The sequence below is a fragment of the Procambarus clarkii genome, chromosome 83 (assembly GCF_040958095.1).
Source record: "Procambarus clarkii isolate CNS0578487 chromosome 83, FALCON_Pclarkii_2.0, whole genome shotgun sequence".
In the NCBI taxonomy this organism is placed as follows: domain Eukaryota; kingdom Metazoa; phylum Arthropoda; class Malacostraca; order Decapoda; family Cambaridae; genus Procambarus; species Procambarus clarkii.
Genome location: NC_091232.1, coordinates 5,888,148 through 5,908,322, shown reverse-complemented (window position 1 = coordinate 5,908,322; position 20,175 = coordinate 5,888,148). Strand labels below are relative to the sequence as shown.

At 39.7% G+C, this 20,175-nt stretch overlaps 2 protein-coding genes and 1 long non-coding RNA gene across 3 annotated transcripts in view; 1 reads left to right on the top strand and 2 right to left on the bottom strand.

The window, feature by feature from the left end:
* Positions 1–234: 234 nt before the first annotated feature.
* Positions 235–3,302, top strand: LOC123768716 (uncharacterized). The gene is made up of 2 exons (XR_006774131.2): positions 235–654; positions 1,901–3,302. It is a non-coding gene; the product is annotated as an uncharacterized lncRNA (long non-coding RNA).
* An 8,844-nt stretch (positions 3,303–12,146) lies between these two features.
* On the bottom strand, positions 12,147–13,082 carry LOC138358350 (antifreeze protein Maxi-like). Its single transcript, XM_069316186.1, has one exon. It carries the CDS (start codon positions 13,080–13,082, stop codon positions 12,147–12,149), a length of 936 nt encoding a protein of 311 aa, XP_069172287.1.
* A 4,997-nt stretch (positions 13,083–18,079) lies between these two features.
* LOC123768717 (uncharacterized) overlaps positions 18,080–20,175 on the bottom strand; it is a 10,019-nt gene continuing 7,923 nt past the window's right edge. Inside the window, exons 7-8 of the mRNA XM_045759414.2 lie at positions 20,108–20,175; positions 18,080–19,558 (exon numbers count right to left, since the gene is read on the bottom strand). The exon at positions 20,108–20,175 is cut by the window's right edge and continues 1,065 nt beyond it. Coding sequence (XP_045615370.2) covers positions 18,486–19,558; positions 20,108–20,175 — 1,141 coding nt within the window. The 3' untranslated portion in view covers positions 18,080–18,485. The remainder of the gene's footprint in view (positions 19,559–20,107) is intronic.

Here is a 20,175-nt window from a genome sequence, read left to right as displayed (position 1 = left end):
AACCCTATTACTCCACTTAAACTCTGTTGCCAAACCCCGCGGACAGTACAAGCAACCCTAAGTGCTGTACATCATTTGTCACTTCCTAATTATGATTCTATTGATTAGATTTGTGTAGATATGTAATCCGTCTATACTGTGCCCAACATCGTTACAAATATGAAAGAATATTCTGGTAAAATGACAAAGAAATGTCCCCCTCACGGCCCGGCCAGCTCCTCCCCTTCACAACAGACCCATCAGTTCCCAACCATCCACCATGAAGTCAACACCGTGGCTCAGCTGGGCTCTCTCGCTGTACATAGCGACGGTCTTCCTGACAAACACCTCCAGCTCGTCCGCTAGGCCCGAGGAAAAGGAAATACTGCCGGCAGTCTCCGAGGTCATGGCCAGGATTAACGAGCTCGCTAACAGCAAGATACCTCACTGCACGGGTCAAGCCGCGAGAGACGACTACGTGAGCACGCATATCAAGTCCCTGGAGGAGATCATCGACTCTCAGCACATTGTACTCGGCGACCTCCGCTACTTGGCTAACAAACTGACGGAAAATATCAATGAATATTTGCCTGATGCTCTCAGGACGAATTCTTCGTCTTCCGCAGCTGGTTCTGGGTGAGGCTCACCCGTCTGTCTGTCTGTCTACCTGCAACGGTGAGTGTTATGTGTCACGGGAGACTGGTAGTGAGTGTTATGTGTCACGGGAGACTGGTAGTGAGTGTTATGTATCACGGGAGACTGGTAGTGAGTGTTATGTGTCACGGGAGACTGGTAGTGAGTGTTATGTATCACGGGAGACTGGTAGTGAGTGTTATGTGTCACGGGAGACTGGTAGTGAGTGTTATGTATCACGAGAGACTGGTAGTGAGTGTTATGTGTCACGGGAGACTGGTAGTGAGTGTTATGTATCACGGGAGACTGGTAGTGAGTGTTATGTATCACGAGAGACTGGTAGTGAGTGTTATGTGTCACGGGAGACTGGTAGTGAGTGTTATGTGTCACGGGAGACTGGTAGTGAGTGTTATGTGTCACGGGAGACTGGTAGTGAGTGTTATGTGTCACGGGAGACTGGTAGTGAGTGTTATGTATCACGAGAGACTGGTAGTGAGTGTTATGTGTCACGGGAGACTGGTAGTGAGTGTTATGTATCACGGGAGACTGGTAGTGAGTGTTATGTATCACGAGAGACTGGTAGTGAGTGTTATGTGTCACGGGAGACTGGTAGTGAGTGTTATGTGTCACGGGAGACTGGTAGTGAGTGTTATGTGTCACGGGAGACTGGTAGTGAGTGTTATGTATCACGAGAGACTGGCATCTAATCTAATCTGTCGTCAAGACTTGTTTCCTCTCGAAATTAAAATACATAATTTGAAAAGTGGTTCAACGAAATTAACGCATATCATTGTTAAATCGTTGGTGATCAACGACCTGAGAAGAAGTTTCTTAATCTGAGCTTTCTATGATAGTAGCTTTTTTTTTATATTTATTCATATTCCATACGATTTATTTGACTATTTGTGTGTCGTTGTTTCTCGGAGCTGAAGATCACAACAGTTTATCTCTCTGAGAGAGAGATTTCTCCTCCTCCTTCTTCTCTTTGCCTCCACTTGATAATGTTCTCGGCTCCCTTGACACTTTGTACCGACATGAATCTTCTTTCAGCCTTTTTCTTTTAGTTTGTGTTCCATCATGTCTTGCGTAGATGGTTCTCTGTGTTTGGGTGTGTATGTGACAGAAAATGTACATTTCTTTTAACCCAGACTAAAGTAGTTTTCTTAATGTTTCTCTGCATTTGTTATTAAACCAAGTCAGGCTAAACATTAATTCATAACCAGAAGATCTTGTGCAGATTTATACCAAGATGAACCCCAAGTTATATGAATATTTGTTGTGCTTGCAGGTAAAAGGAATACGGAAAGACCGACACCTTGGCACCCTTATCATCTCTCCTTACACCTGGACACCGCTCTGATGAAACCTCCCGGACACCACTCTCATGAAATTTACTGAAATCGCTCTCTTGAGACCTACTGGACAATGCTCTCATAAAACCTATTGATCACCGCTTTTGTGAGTCCTACTGTCCTCGTATCTCAGCTCCTATCCTGCCCTTATATTCCTCTTCCTATCCTGTCCCTATACCCTATCCATGTGCTGTATAATCATACATACTTAACGCTTTTTCCTGATAATTATAGTATTTGGGCAGGTTCAACTCCTTGACTAGTTGGTAGATGGAGTGAACCTCAGGCTTGGTGTGTGCTCTGAGCTGTCAGCTGCCTTTAAACAGCTGAAAGTATTTCCATAAAACATCTGCGATAGATAAATACTTTCCATAAAACATCTTCGATAGATGAATACTTTCCATAAAACATCTTCGATAGATGAATACTTTCCATAAAACATCTGCGATAGATAAATACTTTCCATAGAACATCTTCGATAGCTTTACAATTATTATATATTCGACAATATTTACAATACGTTATGGTTACCAATAATATAATGAAATAGGTGTTAAAGAACAATAATAAACATGTTTGTTAGTTTTTATTCATGGTAGTAAATTTGACTAATATTTTAGCAACTGAAACGCTAAGTAATGCCACGTTAAGAGAACAAGGAACTCCCCTGCGACTAGGTAGTAAATTATGAGGAGAAAGCACTAAGACATTATGAATGTGTAACACTTGGAGGAGGTGTGAGAACAAGGAGTTGGGGATGTATGGGGGTGAGTGAAGGAACGATACTCAAGCACCTGAACTATCGGGAACAAGCGCTTGAGCACATTCTCCTTTACAAGTCACAAAGGCGGTGATTTCTGAGACTCTTAAGTAGCTTAGAGGAGCACTGAGACTACCAGATTCACAGTCATCTTATATAACACCACCTACACTTCAAGCACGCTAAGCTTAGCGTACTTGATGCTAGGAATATGATGCTAGGAAATTTATGTAAGCAATAATACGCTCCTGTTTACTCCTAAGTTTATTCACAGATCGCGTAAGCATCTACTTCCGAAATTCACAAGAAAATGCGTATATTTAGAAACGCTACATTTTGTACGCACAAGAGGACGGGGCGTTAGTGGGTAGCGTCACTCATCCTGTGAGTCAACATACTCGCAGGATGAGTATGAGTATTACATTCATTATGTAATACTCATGCTCATAAAAATATTCATAAAAATTATGTAATTTTTGTAATAAAAGCGTCTTAGACATACAAAACTGTATATAACATGTGACCAGTAACATTGCTACTCTTGCCCTTATCATTTAATAAAGTTATAAGACAAGTCACCACTGTAACGTATTAATTCATTGTTGATTATACGGGTTCGAATGCCTTTCACCCTGACAAGTATTTATGAGCGTCAACATCCATAATCCCAGCAGTTAGGATTACTTTACCATACATTAAAGAGTATGGAAGGATTATGAATCCTTGGCATTTGGTTTATATATATATTTAATTCCACTGAAGTTGGAACAGTAACAGAGATTTGTATATGTTTATGTATGTACGTTCGAGAGTCCTAGAACCCAAGGTGTATGAAATACATATATTTTATATTTATATTAAGAAATTAAAAAGCAATGCTGAGGAAAGACATCTCCTGGTTACCCTGGTACATGAAAGACAATATGGGTTGAGTCAGCTGCTGCCAGACCTGTGTTACACAGAGGGAATAGTCAGGCACAGCTCTCCATTGTCACTACCACACTCTACTTGGACTGTGCTACAACTTCTACTATACTGCACATTTTAACTTGTACTGCTTCGACCCACTTCAGTTTCTACCGTCACTCCGATTTAAACTTGCCACACCCACTTAAGCCTGTACTGCTACACGTATTAAAGCTTGTACTGCCACATCGACTTCAATTTCTATTGCCACATTCACTTAAACTTCTACTGCCACACTCACTTAAACTTCTACTGCCACACGCACTTAAACGTTTACTGCTACACCCACTTAACTGTCTACTGCCACACCCACTTTAACTTCTACTGCCACACGCACTTAAACGTCTACTGCTACACCCACTTAACTGTCTACTGCCACACCCACTTTAACTTCTACTGCCACACGCACTTAAACGTCTACTGCTACACCCACTTAACTGTCTACTGCCACACCCACTTTAACTTCTACTGCCACGCTCACTTATAAACGCAGCCATGCTCACTTATAATGGCACGGTCACCTATCCTCACCATTCCTTTGATCAGAGCATCAACCACATAGAGTGATTTTTCCTGCATTCTGCCATTTCTTAGAATTTACAACATTGAACTCAAATAGCAAGCCACACGTAGAGAATATAACAAGGGTAAACATTTTATACAAATAAATAATTCCCCTTAAGTTGAGTGATGAGAGACAGAGAGAGGAAATCTCCGGACACCAGCCCACAGGCGAGCCTGAAGACAGGGTACTAGATACATCTTCCTCACAAATTCCATGGCCATCTTCTTGTGGGGACAGCCCGGAGGAGCAGGAATCATTCTTTGGCGTGAAAAGGCGTCGCTATCCACCTGGTAGTGGTGATAGCGGATGGTCTCTCGCGTGTGTTGAGAAGGGAGAATCTGTGAGAACGCTTCAGCCCTTCCTAACACTTCTGCTTTGTGTGTGTGTGCTGGGGTGAGGTGAGTAGAGTCACCCTACACCCCCATACCCGCTGGCTTTTCATTCGGTGCTGTTCATGGCCTCTAGGGGAAAACAAAAGTAATTTGTGTTTCAGTATATATATATATATATATATATATATATATATATATATATATATATATATATATATATATATATATATATATATATATATATATATATATTAAGATGAATAGGAAAACCAGGGATATACTGAACATCTTGTATCAGAATCTTTACTTTAAAAAACATAACGTTTCGAATACTTCTCGCATTCATCATCAGATCTAAAAGAAAAAACAGAAATCACAATCAAATAGCTGGTAAACAAAGAACTCATACTGAATATAATTGCCTATCAAAGAAAGGAAAATGCTTAAAAAACAAAACACTTAAGCTCACTTAAAGTGATCAATACAAATAAAACTTATTAACTGTCATACAAGATGTTCAGTATATCGCTGGTTTTCCTATTCATCTTAAAATTAAGATTCCCGAAGGGAACATCAATCATAAATATATATATATATATATGTATATATATATATATATATATATGTATATATATATATATATATATATATATATATATATATATATATATATATATATATATATATATATATATATATATATATATATATATATATATATATATATATATATATATATATATACACACACAGTTAGTAAATCAATATATCTTTTAATTAAAATGTGGATAAATTTTATAATTTATATTTTATTTAATTATACATAATTATTGCCAACGCACACGATGTTTTAAGAACACTATATACAGTAGAGTTTGCGGTCGCTTGGTCAGTTCTAGAGTATGCAGCACTAGCATGGAACCCCTTCTCAAAACACACACAGTGAAGGTGTTGAAAGCATAGGGGGTTACAAGCAAGTCTAGTCCCAGAACTGAAGCGGCAAAGTTAAAAGAATTGACTGAGGGAATTTAACTTTATAACAAAGAAGAGAGGAAACAGAGAAAACATGATCACGACATACAAAATTTTCCCGAATTAGATTAAATAGAACCATTACAAGAGAACATACATGAAAGCTTGACAGATAAGCCACAGGGATGTAAGGAAACACATATTCAGTGGAAGGGTAATAATCAGTTAAAACAAAATTGGTGGAGAAATAATTGAGGATAACTCCTTTCATAGGTTTAAAAACAGACGTAGGAAGCAAAGGGGTCGAGAGTCAATAAATTAAACGACCAACAGCTTTAAAGGCGGAGCCCACGAGCTGAAGTTCAGCCCTGCAGACTATCTCTCTCTCTGGTAAGAATTCTCACAGCCAGACGTTGCACCAGTGACCCTAACTCGAGCGGTGGAGATCCACGAGGCTCCGCTGAGTCACAAAGGATAATCTGTATTAATTAATTATGAACCGCCACCCCGCGTCATCTTCTCAAGCTGGTGAGTTGTGCTTGACACATGTGGGAACCGACCTGTGAGATTTATATTTATTTAATTTATATGAATTTATATTTACGTTAATTTATATACTTCGATAGCAATTTGTATAATGATAAGTGGACTGTATTTCTGCAATAATCTTATAATCTCACAAATCGATCCTCTACACATTAGGGGGGTTTATATTTATATGTATGCAGCCAATCAAACTACAGTAACTACATACATTGAAAAGGTTCCTTATCTTATAGTACAGCAGGTTAGTCCACCAGGTATAACTAGGGTGTAGACACCAAATTATCCTCTTTGAGGTAGCTTCCATATCACCCAGTAACTGATGCACAAATCTTCCATCCTCGTCTTGACCTGTCAAAAGTGCGCTAGCTGTGAAGCCAGAATCCTATATATGACAAGCTATATCAGAGAAAACACTATACAGTACATAGAACATGAAGACCTGGCTTAATTACCTTTAGTTTGAGGCGATTTCGCGATCTAACCGGGTCACCCTATATCCTGACATTAATGGCCATAAATGAATGATAAACGGGTTTCGGATAGACTTAACTTGAATTGTAGACATCGTGTTGGAGATGGTACCTTTGGTTTCCATAACACTACGTCCAAGTAAATTAACAGGAGCCGAATTTGCTCCCGTGTGAGCCTCTGGTCTCAATATAAACAATGGCTGTTTAACACTCCATCCTATTGACGTTACTGGCCGACATTGTCCAGAATGATAGGAGCCGAATTTGCTCCACACGTCTCGGAGGTGACACAACAATGGCTGCCCTTCCTCCTCACTCTCGCCTGGCCTACTTTGTCCAGATTTCAGAAAGTGATAGAAGGGTCACATTTACTCTACTTTAATATTGATAATTAAGTTAATTTATATAAGATGTTTTTATGATAGTAAAGTCCAAAGACTAATGTATTTAAGAATAATTCCCACCATAATAGGTGGAGAATATAATAGTATGTGGTGATGATATCCCGTTTTCTTTAGACGGTAAATCCACAAGTTACGTTTTCTATGGGTAACTTGTTGGTAATACAGCAGCAAATATTATCTGTCTGTATGATATATTAAATGGTGTCGGATTTTCCGACATAATTCCCCAGGGGGCTGCTCACGGGTCGAAGTCCTCTTTAGAACAGACGAACACCGATACTCCTCCTTCGAATTATTAGATTAATTTGATGTTAGTAGTTAGTAATCACACATTTGTGCGTCTGTTCGTACAGGACGGATGTCCCGTACTAGAGTTGTAGGGGTTAGAAGTCTAATGCGATCTCATTTCCCTGTTAACTCTTGAAAGGCTAATATTCAAGCCTTATTACATATTATTTAACCCAGAAGACTGGATGTGATCAAGTACTACAGTCAAGTATGATTCAGGGACTGCAGTGAGATCAGTGACATTAGATATAACTTGAAGTTTCTTCAGGTAACTGGTCACTGATATATAAACACTGAGGCCCATGGAATACATCTTGATTAAATAATAAATGTATCATATCAGTCATCAGATTTATTGGGGTTTAATTTAATTAATTGATTCAGAGGATTGAATAGCTCATCATTAAAGTAAAGTATGGTTCTGAGACTGCAGTGGGTTCAGTGACATTGGTCGCAGTGACTTGTAGCTGTTTTAGGCTACTGTTCACTGATTTGCCACTGAGGCCTCATGAACTCATCTCCAGCTTTAAATGATGATACTAACATCAACCTCTGTTGCTATAGTCAGCTGTAATCTCCTTAGTATAATGCTACTGGAGAAATATAATCAGCTGACAAATTTAGATTTCTACTGGTATTGTTTATCTGCTGGCATAGGTCTCCCCAGGCTTGATACTGGGCCTGAGAGTAATTTACCTCCTGCAGAGTTTAACATGGTTATGCCCTGATATTTAGTAGGGCTACCGATGAATCGATGGTAGTAGTCTGTCCCCACAAGGACAGCCATTTGGCATTTGATTTGCTCAAATTTACCTGCAGCTGCTTGATAATAGCTTTCCAGGTCAGCATAATCAACTTGAGATTGTTGTGACAAATCTTCACATTTCTTGATCTGTCTTGTTAAGTGGCCTTTAAGACCTGCAAGGGTTCTTTTCATTCTCCCTGCATTATCCATACTGGCTCGTTGGTGAAGCCTTGTGGGACTTGTACTTGGGCTGCTCATAATACTGAACAAACACTAATGGTAGCCTAGGGTAAATTCTGAACTCACTAGGCAATAATCCTACCTCTACTAGAGGTTAGCACTTAAAATTAATACACATTATATATATACAATCATACACACTAATGATTTGAGTGATAAACCAGTGTCATGGAAGTACCTTTAGGTTAACTCTTCTATATCACCCTAGGATGGAATTGACACTAATTAATCACTCAAAGGTGTAATGATCATAAGTAAATTATTATATATGCAACTCAATTCGAGTTGATAAAAATTACACCCAAAATAGGGTCTGCACCATTCATTAATGGTGTTAGGTTATTCAATATAGTACAACTGACTATGGTAATAATGGGACTAGGATGAACGATAATAGTTCAACTAGTCAGTATCCTACCCTGTTGTGGGTTGGCAATTAGTAAATATTATACTGTGATCACTAGTGCAATTTATATTAAATAATTCTCTATTTGGAGAAATAATATACACAATTATTGTTAATAGCCTCTTAATTAGCCTCTATGAAACTTCTAATATTATCAAGAAGTATTAAATATTATTAGTGACCTCGCGAAATAAAGTCCACAAAATTCGTAGATAATCTCTCGCGAAATGTAACACCACGAAATCCGTGAACAATCTCGCGAAGACACAGTCACTAATTTGGCTGGATTCTATATTAGCGCTGTCATTTCACGAAATAACACTCCACCAAATATCTGTGGGTGTGCATGAAACCGCTGACGAAGCTGAACTGGGCTGAGGGAGGCTCCTGAGCTCCCACGAGGCAACGCCGCTGTCTATGACTGGCTGGCTTTGTTTAAATAACACTGCACTAGTATATTTAATGAATCCACTGGTTAACTGGTTCATCCGGTACTAAGATGACCAAATGTGGGTTCAAAGGATCAAATAATCCGTCATCCGGTTCGAAGATGACCAAATAATGTGGGAACCGACCTGTGAGATTTATATTTATTTAATTTATATGAATTTATATTTACGTTAATTTATATACTTCGATAGCAATTTGTATAATGATAAGTGGACTGTATTTCTGCAATAATCTTATAATCTCACAAATCGATCCTCTACACATTAGGGGGGTTTATATTTATATGTATGCAGCCAATCAAACTACAGTAACTACATACATTGAAAAGGTTCCTTATCTTATAGTACAGCAGGTTAGTCCACCAGGTATAACTAGGGTGTAGACACCAAATTATCCTCTTTGAGGTAGCTTCCATATCACCCAGTAACTGATGCACAAATCTTCCATCCTCGTCTTGACCTGTCAAAAGTGCGCTAGCTGTGAAGCCAGAATCCTATATATGACAAGCTATATCAGAGAAAACACTATACAGTACATAGAACATGAAGACCTGGCTTAATTACCTTTAGTTTGAGGCGATTTCGCGATCTAACCGGGTCACCCTATATCCTGACATTAATGGCCATAAATGAATGATAAACGGGTTTCGGATAGACTTAACTTGAATTGTAGACATCGTGTTGGAGATGGTACCTTTGGTTTCCATAACACTACGTCCAAGTAAATTAACAGGAGCCGAATTTGCTCCCGTGTGAGCCTCTGGTCTCAATATAAACAATGGCTGTTTAACACTCCATCCTATTGACGTTACTGGCCGACATTGTCCAGAATGATAGGAGCCGAATTTGCTCCACACGTCTCGGAGGTGACACAACAATGGCTGCCCTTCCTCCTCACTCTCGCCTGGCCTACTTTGTCCAGATTTCAGAAAGTGATAGAAGGGTCACATTTACTCTACTTTAATATTGATAATTAAGTTAATTTATATAAGATGTTTTTATGATAGTAAAGTCCAAAGACTAATGTATTTAAGAATAATTCCCACCATAATAGGTGGAGAATATAATAGTATGTGGTGATGATATCCCGTTTTCTTTAGACGGTAAATCCACTACAAGTTACGTTTTCTATGGGTAACTTGTTGGTAATACAGCAGCAAATATTATCTGTCTGTATGATATATTAAATGGTGTCGGATTTTCCGACAACACACTCTGACCGCTATTTATAAGTGCCCTTTATAGGCGTAAATGGCACTTATACTGTACCTCAAGCCCATTATACAGTACCTCAAGCCCATTATACAGTACCTCAAGCCCATTAAACTTTACCTTGCTGACATGTCATGTATTTTCCCGTATTCACACATACACTGCTCCGTAAACAGATAAACATTAGAACTCTAACAAAAGGTGAATTTTTTTTTAACACACCAACCTCGCAGAAAACTTGTGATGGCTGTGTTTACAACTCCTCAACTGTGTGTTTACTTTGAGTTGAGAAGGATCCAGGGGTGACCTTCCGAGCAAGTTTACAGACTATGGATGATTGACAGGTTCACAGACTGACGATAACAGACTCGGTGACTAAGAATGGCAGGCACAGGCTGAGTATTGCAGGTTCACAGACTAAAGGTAATAGACTCACAGACTACGGATGACAAGACTGACTGAGGATAACAGGTTCACAGTCAGAATATAACAGACTAAGGATAACAGATGCAGACTGAGGATAACAGGTTCATAGTTTGAGGATAGCTGACTCACAAGCTAAGAATAACAGGTTCACAGTCAGAGAATGACAGAATCACATACTAAGAATAACCGGCTCACAGAATGACAATAACAGACTCACAAACTACAGATAACAGGCTCACAGACTACAGATAACAGGCTCACAAACTACAGATAACAGCCTCACAAACTACAGATAACAGGCTCACAAACTACAGATAACAGGCTGGTTAGTTCTACTGTGATTGCTAATAACTAAACACAGTTTGTACCAACATGTTTACATGATCAATGTAAAACTAATCCCAGTGTTGTGAAAGGTGTCATTGTATGCATGAATCTCATCTCCACCTCCAAGTGCATTTTTGTCGATGCATATATTTGGATTTTCTGTTCAACTGTGATATAAAAACTAAATTGAAACTCTCATACGAAGTAAAAATATTCGCAAAAATTTAAAATAACAAATAATTAAGGAAGGGAAGGGAACTATTAGGAAGAAAGCACCGAACTATTACGACTATGTAGCACTGGGAAGGGGCCAAGATAAGGATTTGAGATGGGAAGGAATAGTGCCCAACCACTTGGACGGTCGGGGGATTGAACACCGGCCTACATGAAGCGTCGCTCTCTAGGAAATAACATATATTTTGACTTTGAAATAGACCTTTCTACTCACCAATGGCGTGTTAACTCCCGGGCAGCAACAAAACTTCCCCTGCAGCTTCGTGTCCATAACCTCGAATCTCTCCAGAAGGTTGGCGATGACCCGTTTCTGCTCCTCGATCACCCTTGTCGCCCTGGATATCTGCCGTTCAACGACCGCCTGAGAGGACCCCCAAGAGTCGTCAAGGCGATCCCATACGACAGGTCTTGTGCTGGAGGTCAGGTCAGGTGCTGCCGGATCGAACCGCTCAGAATTGGAGTCGACCGGGTCAATATCTGAGATGCTGAGGTCCTCAGATGGTTGAGCTAATGGATCTGAAGCATCAGCAGGCAGGGTAGTAACGAAGCTAATCAGGAGCAGTAGCAGCGTTAGCAGGAGGTGCGGGCATGCTCCCCTCATGACCGCTCACCAACACTGACCACCAACGGGGTAAATATCACGCTCCTTGTTGGTGCCAAGACGCTAGCATCCTTCTCAATAACGACGTCCGTCTCCTCCGTCAAAGGAACACCTTTACACCAGCAACAAAGAAAATGTCGAGTTCTCAACATTCACCTTCCCATACAGATACGAAGATCAAGGGAAGAGTAAGACAATATAGACGATATAATTAATATCCAGTGGGCATGGCAGCTCAGTTAAGAAGCATCCACTGTACAGCCGAGACCCGCCAGAGGCACCAAGGACGGCCGTGAGTCACGCTCAATATGAGATGCTGCTAATCTTGCTGCTGCTGCAACAGCTACAGCTGCTGCTGCTGCTGATTCAGCTACAGCTGCTGCTGCTGCATCAGCTACAGCTGCTGTTCCTGATTCAGCTACAGCTGCTGCTGCTGATTCAGCTACAGCTGCTGTTCCTGATTCAGCTACAGCTGCTGCTGCTGATTCAGCTACAGCTGCTGCTCCTGCTGATTCAGCTACAGCTGCTGCTGCAACAGCTACAGCTGCTGCTGCAACAGCTACAGCTGCTGCTGCAACAGCTACAGCTGCTGCTCCTGCTGATTCAGCTACAGCTGCTGCTGATTCAGCTACAGCTGCTGCTCCTGCTGATTCAGCTACAGCTGCTGCTGCAACAGCTACAGCTGCTGCTCCTGCTGATTCAGCTACAGCTGCTCCTGCTGATTCAGCTACAGCTGCTGTTGCTGATTCAGCTACAGCTGCTGCTGCTGATTCAGCTACAGCTGCTGATGATGATTCAGGTACAGCTGCTGATGATGATGATTCAGCTACAGCTGCTGCTGATGATGAGTCAGCTACAGCTGCTGCTGCTGCTGATTCAGCTACAGCTGCTGCTGCTCCTGATTCAGCTACAGCTGCTGCTGCTGATTCAGCTACAGCTGCTGATGATGATTCAGCTACAGCTGCTGCTGCTCCTGATGATTCAGCTACAGCTGCTCCTGATGATGATTCAGCTACAGCTGCTGCTGATGATGATTCATCTACAGCTGCTGCTCCTGTTGATTCAGCTACAACTGCTGCTCCTGATGATTCACTACAGCTGCTGCTGTTCAAGTTTCCGCTGCTGATGATGCGTATATAATAATATACACCATACTGCTGTTCACAAAAACACATTAAATATCGTGGTTTACAAAACATTTAACTGAGGCAGCTGTGTACGGAAAACTTGCTAAACAAACCAATCTTCTTGGTGTTAGGTAGTTACAGAACACACGTTATAGGTTAAGAAATAATTGTAAATAAGAAGCAATAAGATGCTTATCTTAACATACTAAGAAGGTTAGGTAAGGTCGGTGTTTTCTATGAAGCTTTTCAAGGTAAACTATAAGCACGCCGGTTAGAGTTTGCGCGTTTGGTGATCCTGGGCGTCATGGGTTCGAATCCTCTGGCCGGCTCATTTTTAGGGTTCTTTGTGAGCTGTGACTCGCGTGTTTAATGCCGACTTTGTCTTTCATGAACTATTAGAATTATCAGATGCCTCTGTTTATCTGACAGGAAAATAGAGACTCGGGAGTTAGGCAGCTGTTGTGGGTGGGTTGTTGCATCCTGTGGAAGGTCAATAGCTGGCATGGAGGCTGACCTTGATAAGCCTAACAGGCTTCTTGTCCCCTTTTGTAGTTATTGGAAATCATTAATGTATATTATATATGGTATATGAAATCCATTTATTAAACTAGATGTAATAATTCATTGTGATATCATTCATTATATTTTATCATTCATTGTTTTATAAAGAGCAAAGATTTGTCCCAGTTCGTACTGCCTATATGTGACTTCGTTAGCACTGTTTGATAATATATCAGTCTAATGTAAATATTCTAACCATAACCGAGCCTAATTCATCTGATCTCACGAATTCACTTGTAATCGCACGTACTCACACTCTGTTAGGCATGGTATAATATAATATACTCGCTCTATCTAGAAATACAACATTCTGCTTGTAACTCATTATGTATGGATGTATTTTTTATAATAATAATAATTCATTGTGTCGGGGGACAGGAAGCCAGGGTATATTCATACACGTTTGGCTTATATCGAGGTTCCCTCCTCAAAGGTCGAATTACTGACCCCGTCCAAGTTGCAGCCCCACAACCTAGGTAAGTCCTGAGTACCTACTTACTGCTAGGTGAACAGCGCAGTAGGTGAAAGGAAATGTGCCTAACCGTTTCTCTTCCGTTCGTGATAGCCGGTGATATTTTATTTTTCCTAAATAAATTATTATTATTATTATTATTATTATTATTATTATTATTATTATTATTATTATTATTATTATTATTATTATTATTATTATTATTATTATTATTATTATGTATCATATATTAGTCCCGGCAGTACAGTCGGGTTCATTAGGGTTCGAATCCCGGGCGGGAGAGAAATGGCGGCCCGTCCTCCAAACAAAGACCCAAAAGTGATTCCATCCACCCGCCAACCCCCCTGTTTATGAATGAAAAACGCTTTACACACGACTCACAACTGATGACATTCGAACACTTCCGGAACAAGTGCTTCACTGACGAGTTTTGTTCGAACCACAACGCTGTAAATGCTTCACCCACGTACTACAAATACAAATAATCGCCAACAGAACCTAAACACCTAACCTAACCTATGCTTATTTATGCACAATATGCTAATATAATATAATACTAATTTATATTTGAGAAAATTCCCGTTTTGATGAACAGCATGTAAGAATTTCTGAATGCGTCTGTGGGGTCGGCCGCTGGATGTAATGGACTTGAGTCGAGGACGGGTTGTGAAATGGTTGGGCACATTTCCTTTCACCTATTGAGCTGTTCACCTAGCAGTAAGTAAGTACTCAGGACTTACCTAGTTTGTGGGGTTGCAACTTGGACGGGGTCAGTAATTCGACCTTTGGGGAGGGAACCTTGATATAAGCCAAACGTGTATGAATACACTCTGGCTTCCTGTCCCCCGACACAATGAATTATTAATTACAATTATATCGTCGACAGCGATCATTTCCTGCACAGTTAACCTCTGACCACAGCGACATGTGATGTGCAGGTTCTGTGAGTTCTATTATGGTTGTATTTACTCTTCTGTTAGCAAAAGAACTTTGGTGTATGAAAATTTGTCAAATACTTTAGATACGCATAGATATTACAGAAAAATACTATCATCCGAACAGTAGTTTCAATATCTTTATTTATAATACCTTAGTTACCCATATTGTTATGTATTTTCTTTAATTTATAAAAGTAAAGAAAACGTATTTTAGCGATAACTTATAAGATTCACATGGCACTTACACTTATGTTTTAGTTTTGGGTACGTGTAAACTATTCACCTTTATTTATATCTATGTGAGATGAAAGCTCTGGCTCTTGGTCCCCGTCTTTAGAGTAGTCCACAATATGCTGAACTGTAGGGGGGTTGCGCAGTATTATTCTAAGAATGGAAATAGGCAAAATGTAATATTTGACCAGTCTCCGTGGTGTAGTGGTAAGACACTCGCCTGGCGTTCCGCGAGCGCTTTGTCATGGGTTCGTATCCTGGCCGGGGAGGATTTACTGGGCGCAAATCCTTAACTGTAGCCTCTGTTTAACTCAACATTAAAATGTGTACTTAGTTGTAACAACGATTCTTCGCGGCGGGGATCGTATTCCAGGGACCTGCCCGAAACGCTACGCGTACTAGTGGCTGTACAAGAATGTAACAACTCTTGTATATATCTCTTGTATCTCATTGATATACCGCGCCAGTGTGATTCCTTTGTGGGCGTATACCAATGCTGACTAGTATAGTTTGTTCTGCCCATTATCGATTCTACTGCCAAATTATTTCTTAAATAAAATAAATAAATAAATGTTTATTTAGGTAAGGTACATACATACAAGAAATTTTGCAAAGTTTGTTGGATTAATAGATAGAGCTAGTACATACAGTCACAGTCAGTCACTTTGCCTACAGTCTTGTGTAGATAATTTCAAAATTTACATTTGTGCACTTTGAATTGTCCGTAAATTATATTCAAATTTCTCCAAACTGTTATGTTATACTTTACCATAATGTGTAGCTGCCTCTGGATAATAAAGGTTTGTTATTAAGTCCACTATAATACTATCAGTGATCAGCGATCATTTATTCCTAAGGTTACTCGCATATGGAACGTATTCGTTCAACACATTGAGTTAGTTCTTTTTAGTTTAGTTCGTTTATTATGCACCCCATACCCATCTTGTGGGTGGTAGTGGAAAGGGTTCACAGATTCACATTAATGGGCTCAGGGACTGAACCCCACAATTCATTTAGCTGTCGATATACATGAAATCAAGTCGATCGACCATATGAAGGCTCTGGCACACAGTTGGCTTCTGGCTCATTATGTCCCTTTATATGATAGTTACTTAATTAGAAGTAAAGTTGTTTTATTCCTAATAAAACAAATAATAAGCAACAAAAAATAAAGGTTTCTAAGAGAGGAATGATATGAGATGAGCTGACGTGGGATAACAGCTCTTGCTTGCAGTTTCACAAAAATCATCAATGGCATTTCTAATAAACCCTAAAGCCTTAGTTAAATAAACTAGATCAGCTGAACGAAGCATACTGTAGACCCCTGAATGAAGGGAATTATGAGGAGAAAGTGCTATGCCATGATAACCGTACAGGACATGAAAAGAACACGAGGATTGGATAAATGCTAAGATAAGGGGATGGAGGGAAGGAGCGATGCTCAACCACTTGGACCATCGGGGATCGAACGCCGACCTGTAACAAAAAAACTAGGCTGTTGCTGTACCGGCCAGTCGAAGTGGCTGGGGATCCTGATTAAACTTTCTTTCTTTTCTTTCTTTCTTTGTTTCTTTCTTTCTTTCTTTCTTTCTTTCTTTCTCTCTCACTACTTAAAGAAAGAGAGAGAAAAAGAGAGAGAGAAAGAGAGAGAGAGAGAGAGAGAGAGAGAGAGAGAGAGAGAGAGAGAGAGAGAGAGAGAGAGAGAGAGAGAGAGAGAGGGAGAGAGAGAGAGTTCTAATCTTCACCGCTCTGAGCTCCCCGCAGCATCAATGACCATTCAGTGGCGTGTGGAACTCTTCTACACAGTCAGAGGAGTTACCGGATGCATCTGTGTTTTAACTACGGGTTTAACTGCCAGTGTTTACTACCATAGCTATCTTGTTATCAGTAGCATGATAGCACAGTGATCCCTGTACGCGTGTCATGTTACAGCAAACGATAACAGGCTGATGCTAATTTAAAAACTTTGCCAATATAACATGTACTATTAAATAATATTTTAATATTTTCAGTTATCAGTTGACAGACATCACACGGCTATATGCTATGTCTCTTATATTTTTTTATGTCACACATATTTCATATATGCAAAACTTCACAGTTGTGATGTGACGTTCTTGCACTCAGGATTAACTCAGGCACTCCCTGGGGCACTCCGTGACCCCTCCCTGGCGCTCACTCGCTCTCAGTTAGTTCCCAGGCACTCCCTCTCCCTCCCTGGCACTCCTAGGCACTCCCTCTCCCTGCCTGGCACTCCCTGGCGACCTGGCGCAGGTTTACCAAGGCCACGCGACCTTCAGTGCTATATATATAATATATATATATATATATATATATATATATATATATATATATATATATATATATATATAGTCGTACCTAGTAGCCAGAACGCACTTCTCAGCCTACTATGCAAGGCCCGATTTGCCTAATAAGCCAAGTTTTCCTGAATTAATATATTTTCTGAAATTTTTTCCTTATGAAATGATAAATCTACCCATTTCATTATGTATGAGGCCAATTTTTTTTTATTGGAGTTAAAATTAACGTAGATATATGACCGAACCTAACCAACCCTACCTAACCTAACCTATCTTTATAGGTTAGGTTAGGTTAGGTAGCCGAAAAAGTTAGGTTAGGTTAGGTTAGGTAGGTTAGGTAGTCGAAAAACAATTAATTCATGAAAACTTGGCTTATTAGGCAAATCGGGCCTTGCATAGTAGGCTGAGAAGTGCGTTTTGGCTACTAGGTACGACATTATATATATATATATATATATATATATATATATATATATATATATATATATATATATATATATATATATATATATATATATATATGTGTGTGTGTGTGTGTACTGCGGCTCACTGGTCGGCCCAACTTCAGGACATGTCAACATTGGTCTTTCCATAACACCTTGCACTTCAGACATGATCTCTTTATTCGGTCTTAAGTCATTTCCTGCTGCTGGCCGTCTCCAGCTAAATATACCTTGATTTCTCCTCCGGGTATTATCCTTGTATACATTTGTCCTGATTCTCCAATAAACATCGGTATGGACATTTACATTTACTTTTAAGCAGTGTGTGTGCCTTAACAAATTCAAGAACAAATATAAACTATTCAATAACATGCATCTTAAAACAGTCATATGAAGTCAGAGATTATATCTCTTATACTTTTTTTCACAATAAGGCAAAGTACTTAATTATCTGGACAAAATATTTACCTTGACGGTTAAGAAAACTATATTAGGAAAATCATTAACCCTAAAACAACTGTAGCTGTGGCAAAAGCAGGCAGGAAAACATATGTTCTGTAATAGCTGAGAATTCTTTCAATTTTAGCTGTGGGAGTCTCCTGTTCCAGTACGTTTTCTTTAGCTGACATGTTAATTCTTTTAATTTTGAAGGTTGGAATATCCTCTTGTTCGAGCGCTGTTTCCGCAGGTGACACCTTAAATCTCTCTGCCATGTCCCTGGTGTCTTCCTTATGTTCAAATGCCTTTTTCGCAGGTGATACGTTAATTCTTTCGGTTCTGTTTGAAGGAAGCTTCGCTTGTTCGAACGCATTTTCTGTAGGTAATATTTTAATTCTCTCGACTCTCTCTATTGGAGTTACCTCTCTCTCGAACGCCCTTTCGGTTAATGGCATTTTAATTCTTTCAGCAATGTCTGTGACCTTCTCCTCTTGTTGGAACTTCCTTTCCATAAGTAGCACATTAATTCCCTTGTCTGCTTTTTTGCCACTTTTTAAAACCCGAATAACTAGAAATTCCACAAAAATATGCATCATGATATTGAAGAAGAGGAGTAAGATAATTAAGAAAAACCAGACATCAATGAGCTTGATGGCGGCCGTGTTGGGCATAGAGCTGGACAAGTTTGAGAAGAGGGTATAGAGGACGAGGAGTGTCGTGAGAGACATGATGGCCCGCACGTTCAACGCTTCCAGGTTCACGAAGAGCGTCGCCCAGCTCACCAGCAGCAGCAATACCGACGGCACGAAGGTGGAGAGCAAGACCAGACCCTGACGGCGATGCAGCTCGAATATTAAGTTAAGCCGGCTGGGTCCTGATTCTGGGTCAAACCTGATGTTCTTCACTGTGTAGAGGGCCAAGTATCTATGGCCGGTGTAGTTCGCAGATCCATTTGTAACGTTGAACTGGACAATCCCGTCATAGGTCCAGGGAAGGCGAATGTCAATGTTGCAGATTTGTACGTCAAAGGGATACACGTAGAGGTCAAATTCACAAGTGAATCTTGCTGTGTACTGGTGGTTAACAGAGATGTCGTTGGATGCTCCGGGATATATGAAATCTGAGAGCAGAAAAAAATGCAAATATATTATTCTGAAATGGAACACGTGATCTCCAATATACAGATTAACCACAGAGAAAAAGTTATTATTTGTATATCGTGTGGAAATATGTTGATAAAGTTTTAGTATGAACTGGAAAATTAACTTTATTCATTATTATACAATATGTAATAATATAAATATAGTTTAAGCGATCTTTGCTACACATCTATATATATATATATATATATATATATATATATATATATATATATATATATATATATAATATCATTATTCGGTTTTCGTTAGGAGGATCAACAAATGGTTGCTGCGCTTTCGGGAGAATTTTGTTTCATTGTAAAAATAAAGCTAATATTGATGATATAAAACAGGAGAGTAATGCTAGATCATTAATTCTTAGAAACTTAAGGTTTATGGGGAAAACTGCAGTGAGTTATTGACGGAATAGACATTTTACAGCCTGTTGTGTCTGGCGATACTTCTGTTGGGGAAATGCTAATATGTGGTAGAAACGAAGCCGAGTTGAAGGTGGTTGAGCAACGTACCTCTCTTGGCGGAGTTGAAGTCTGGTAAGCCAGGCAGGCGAGAAGAGGCCACTACAACCGTCTTGTCC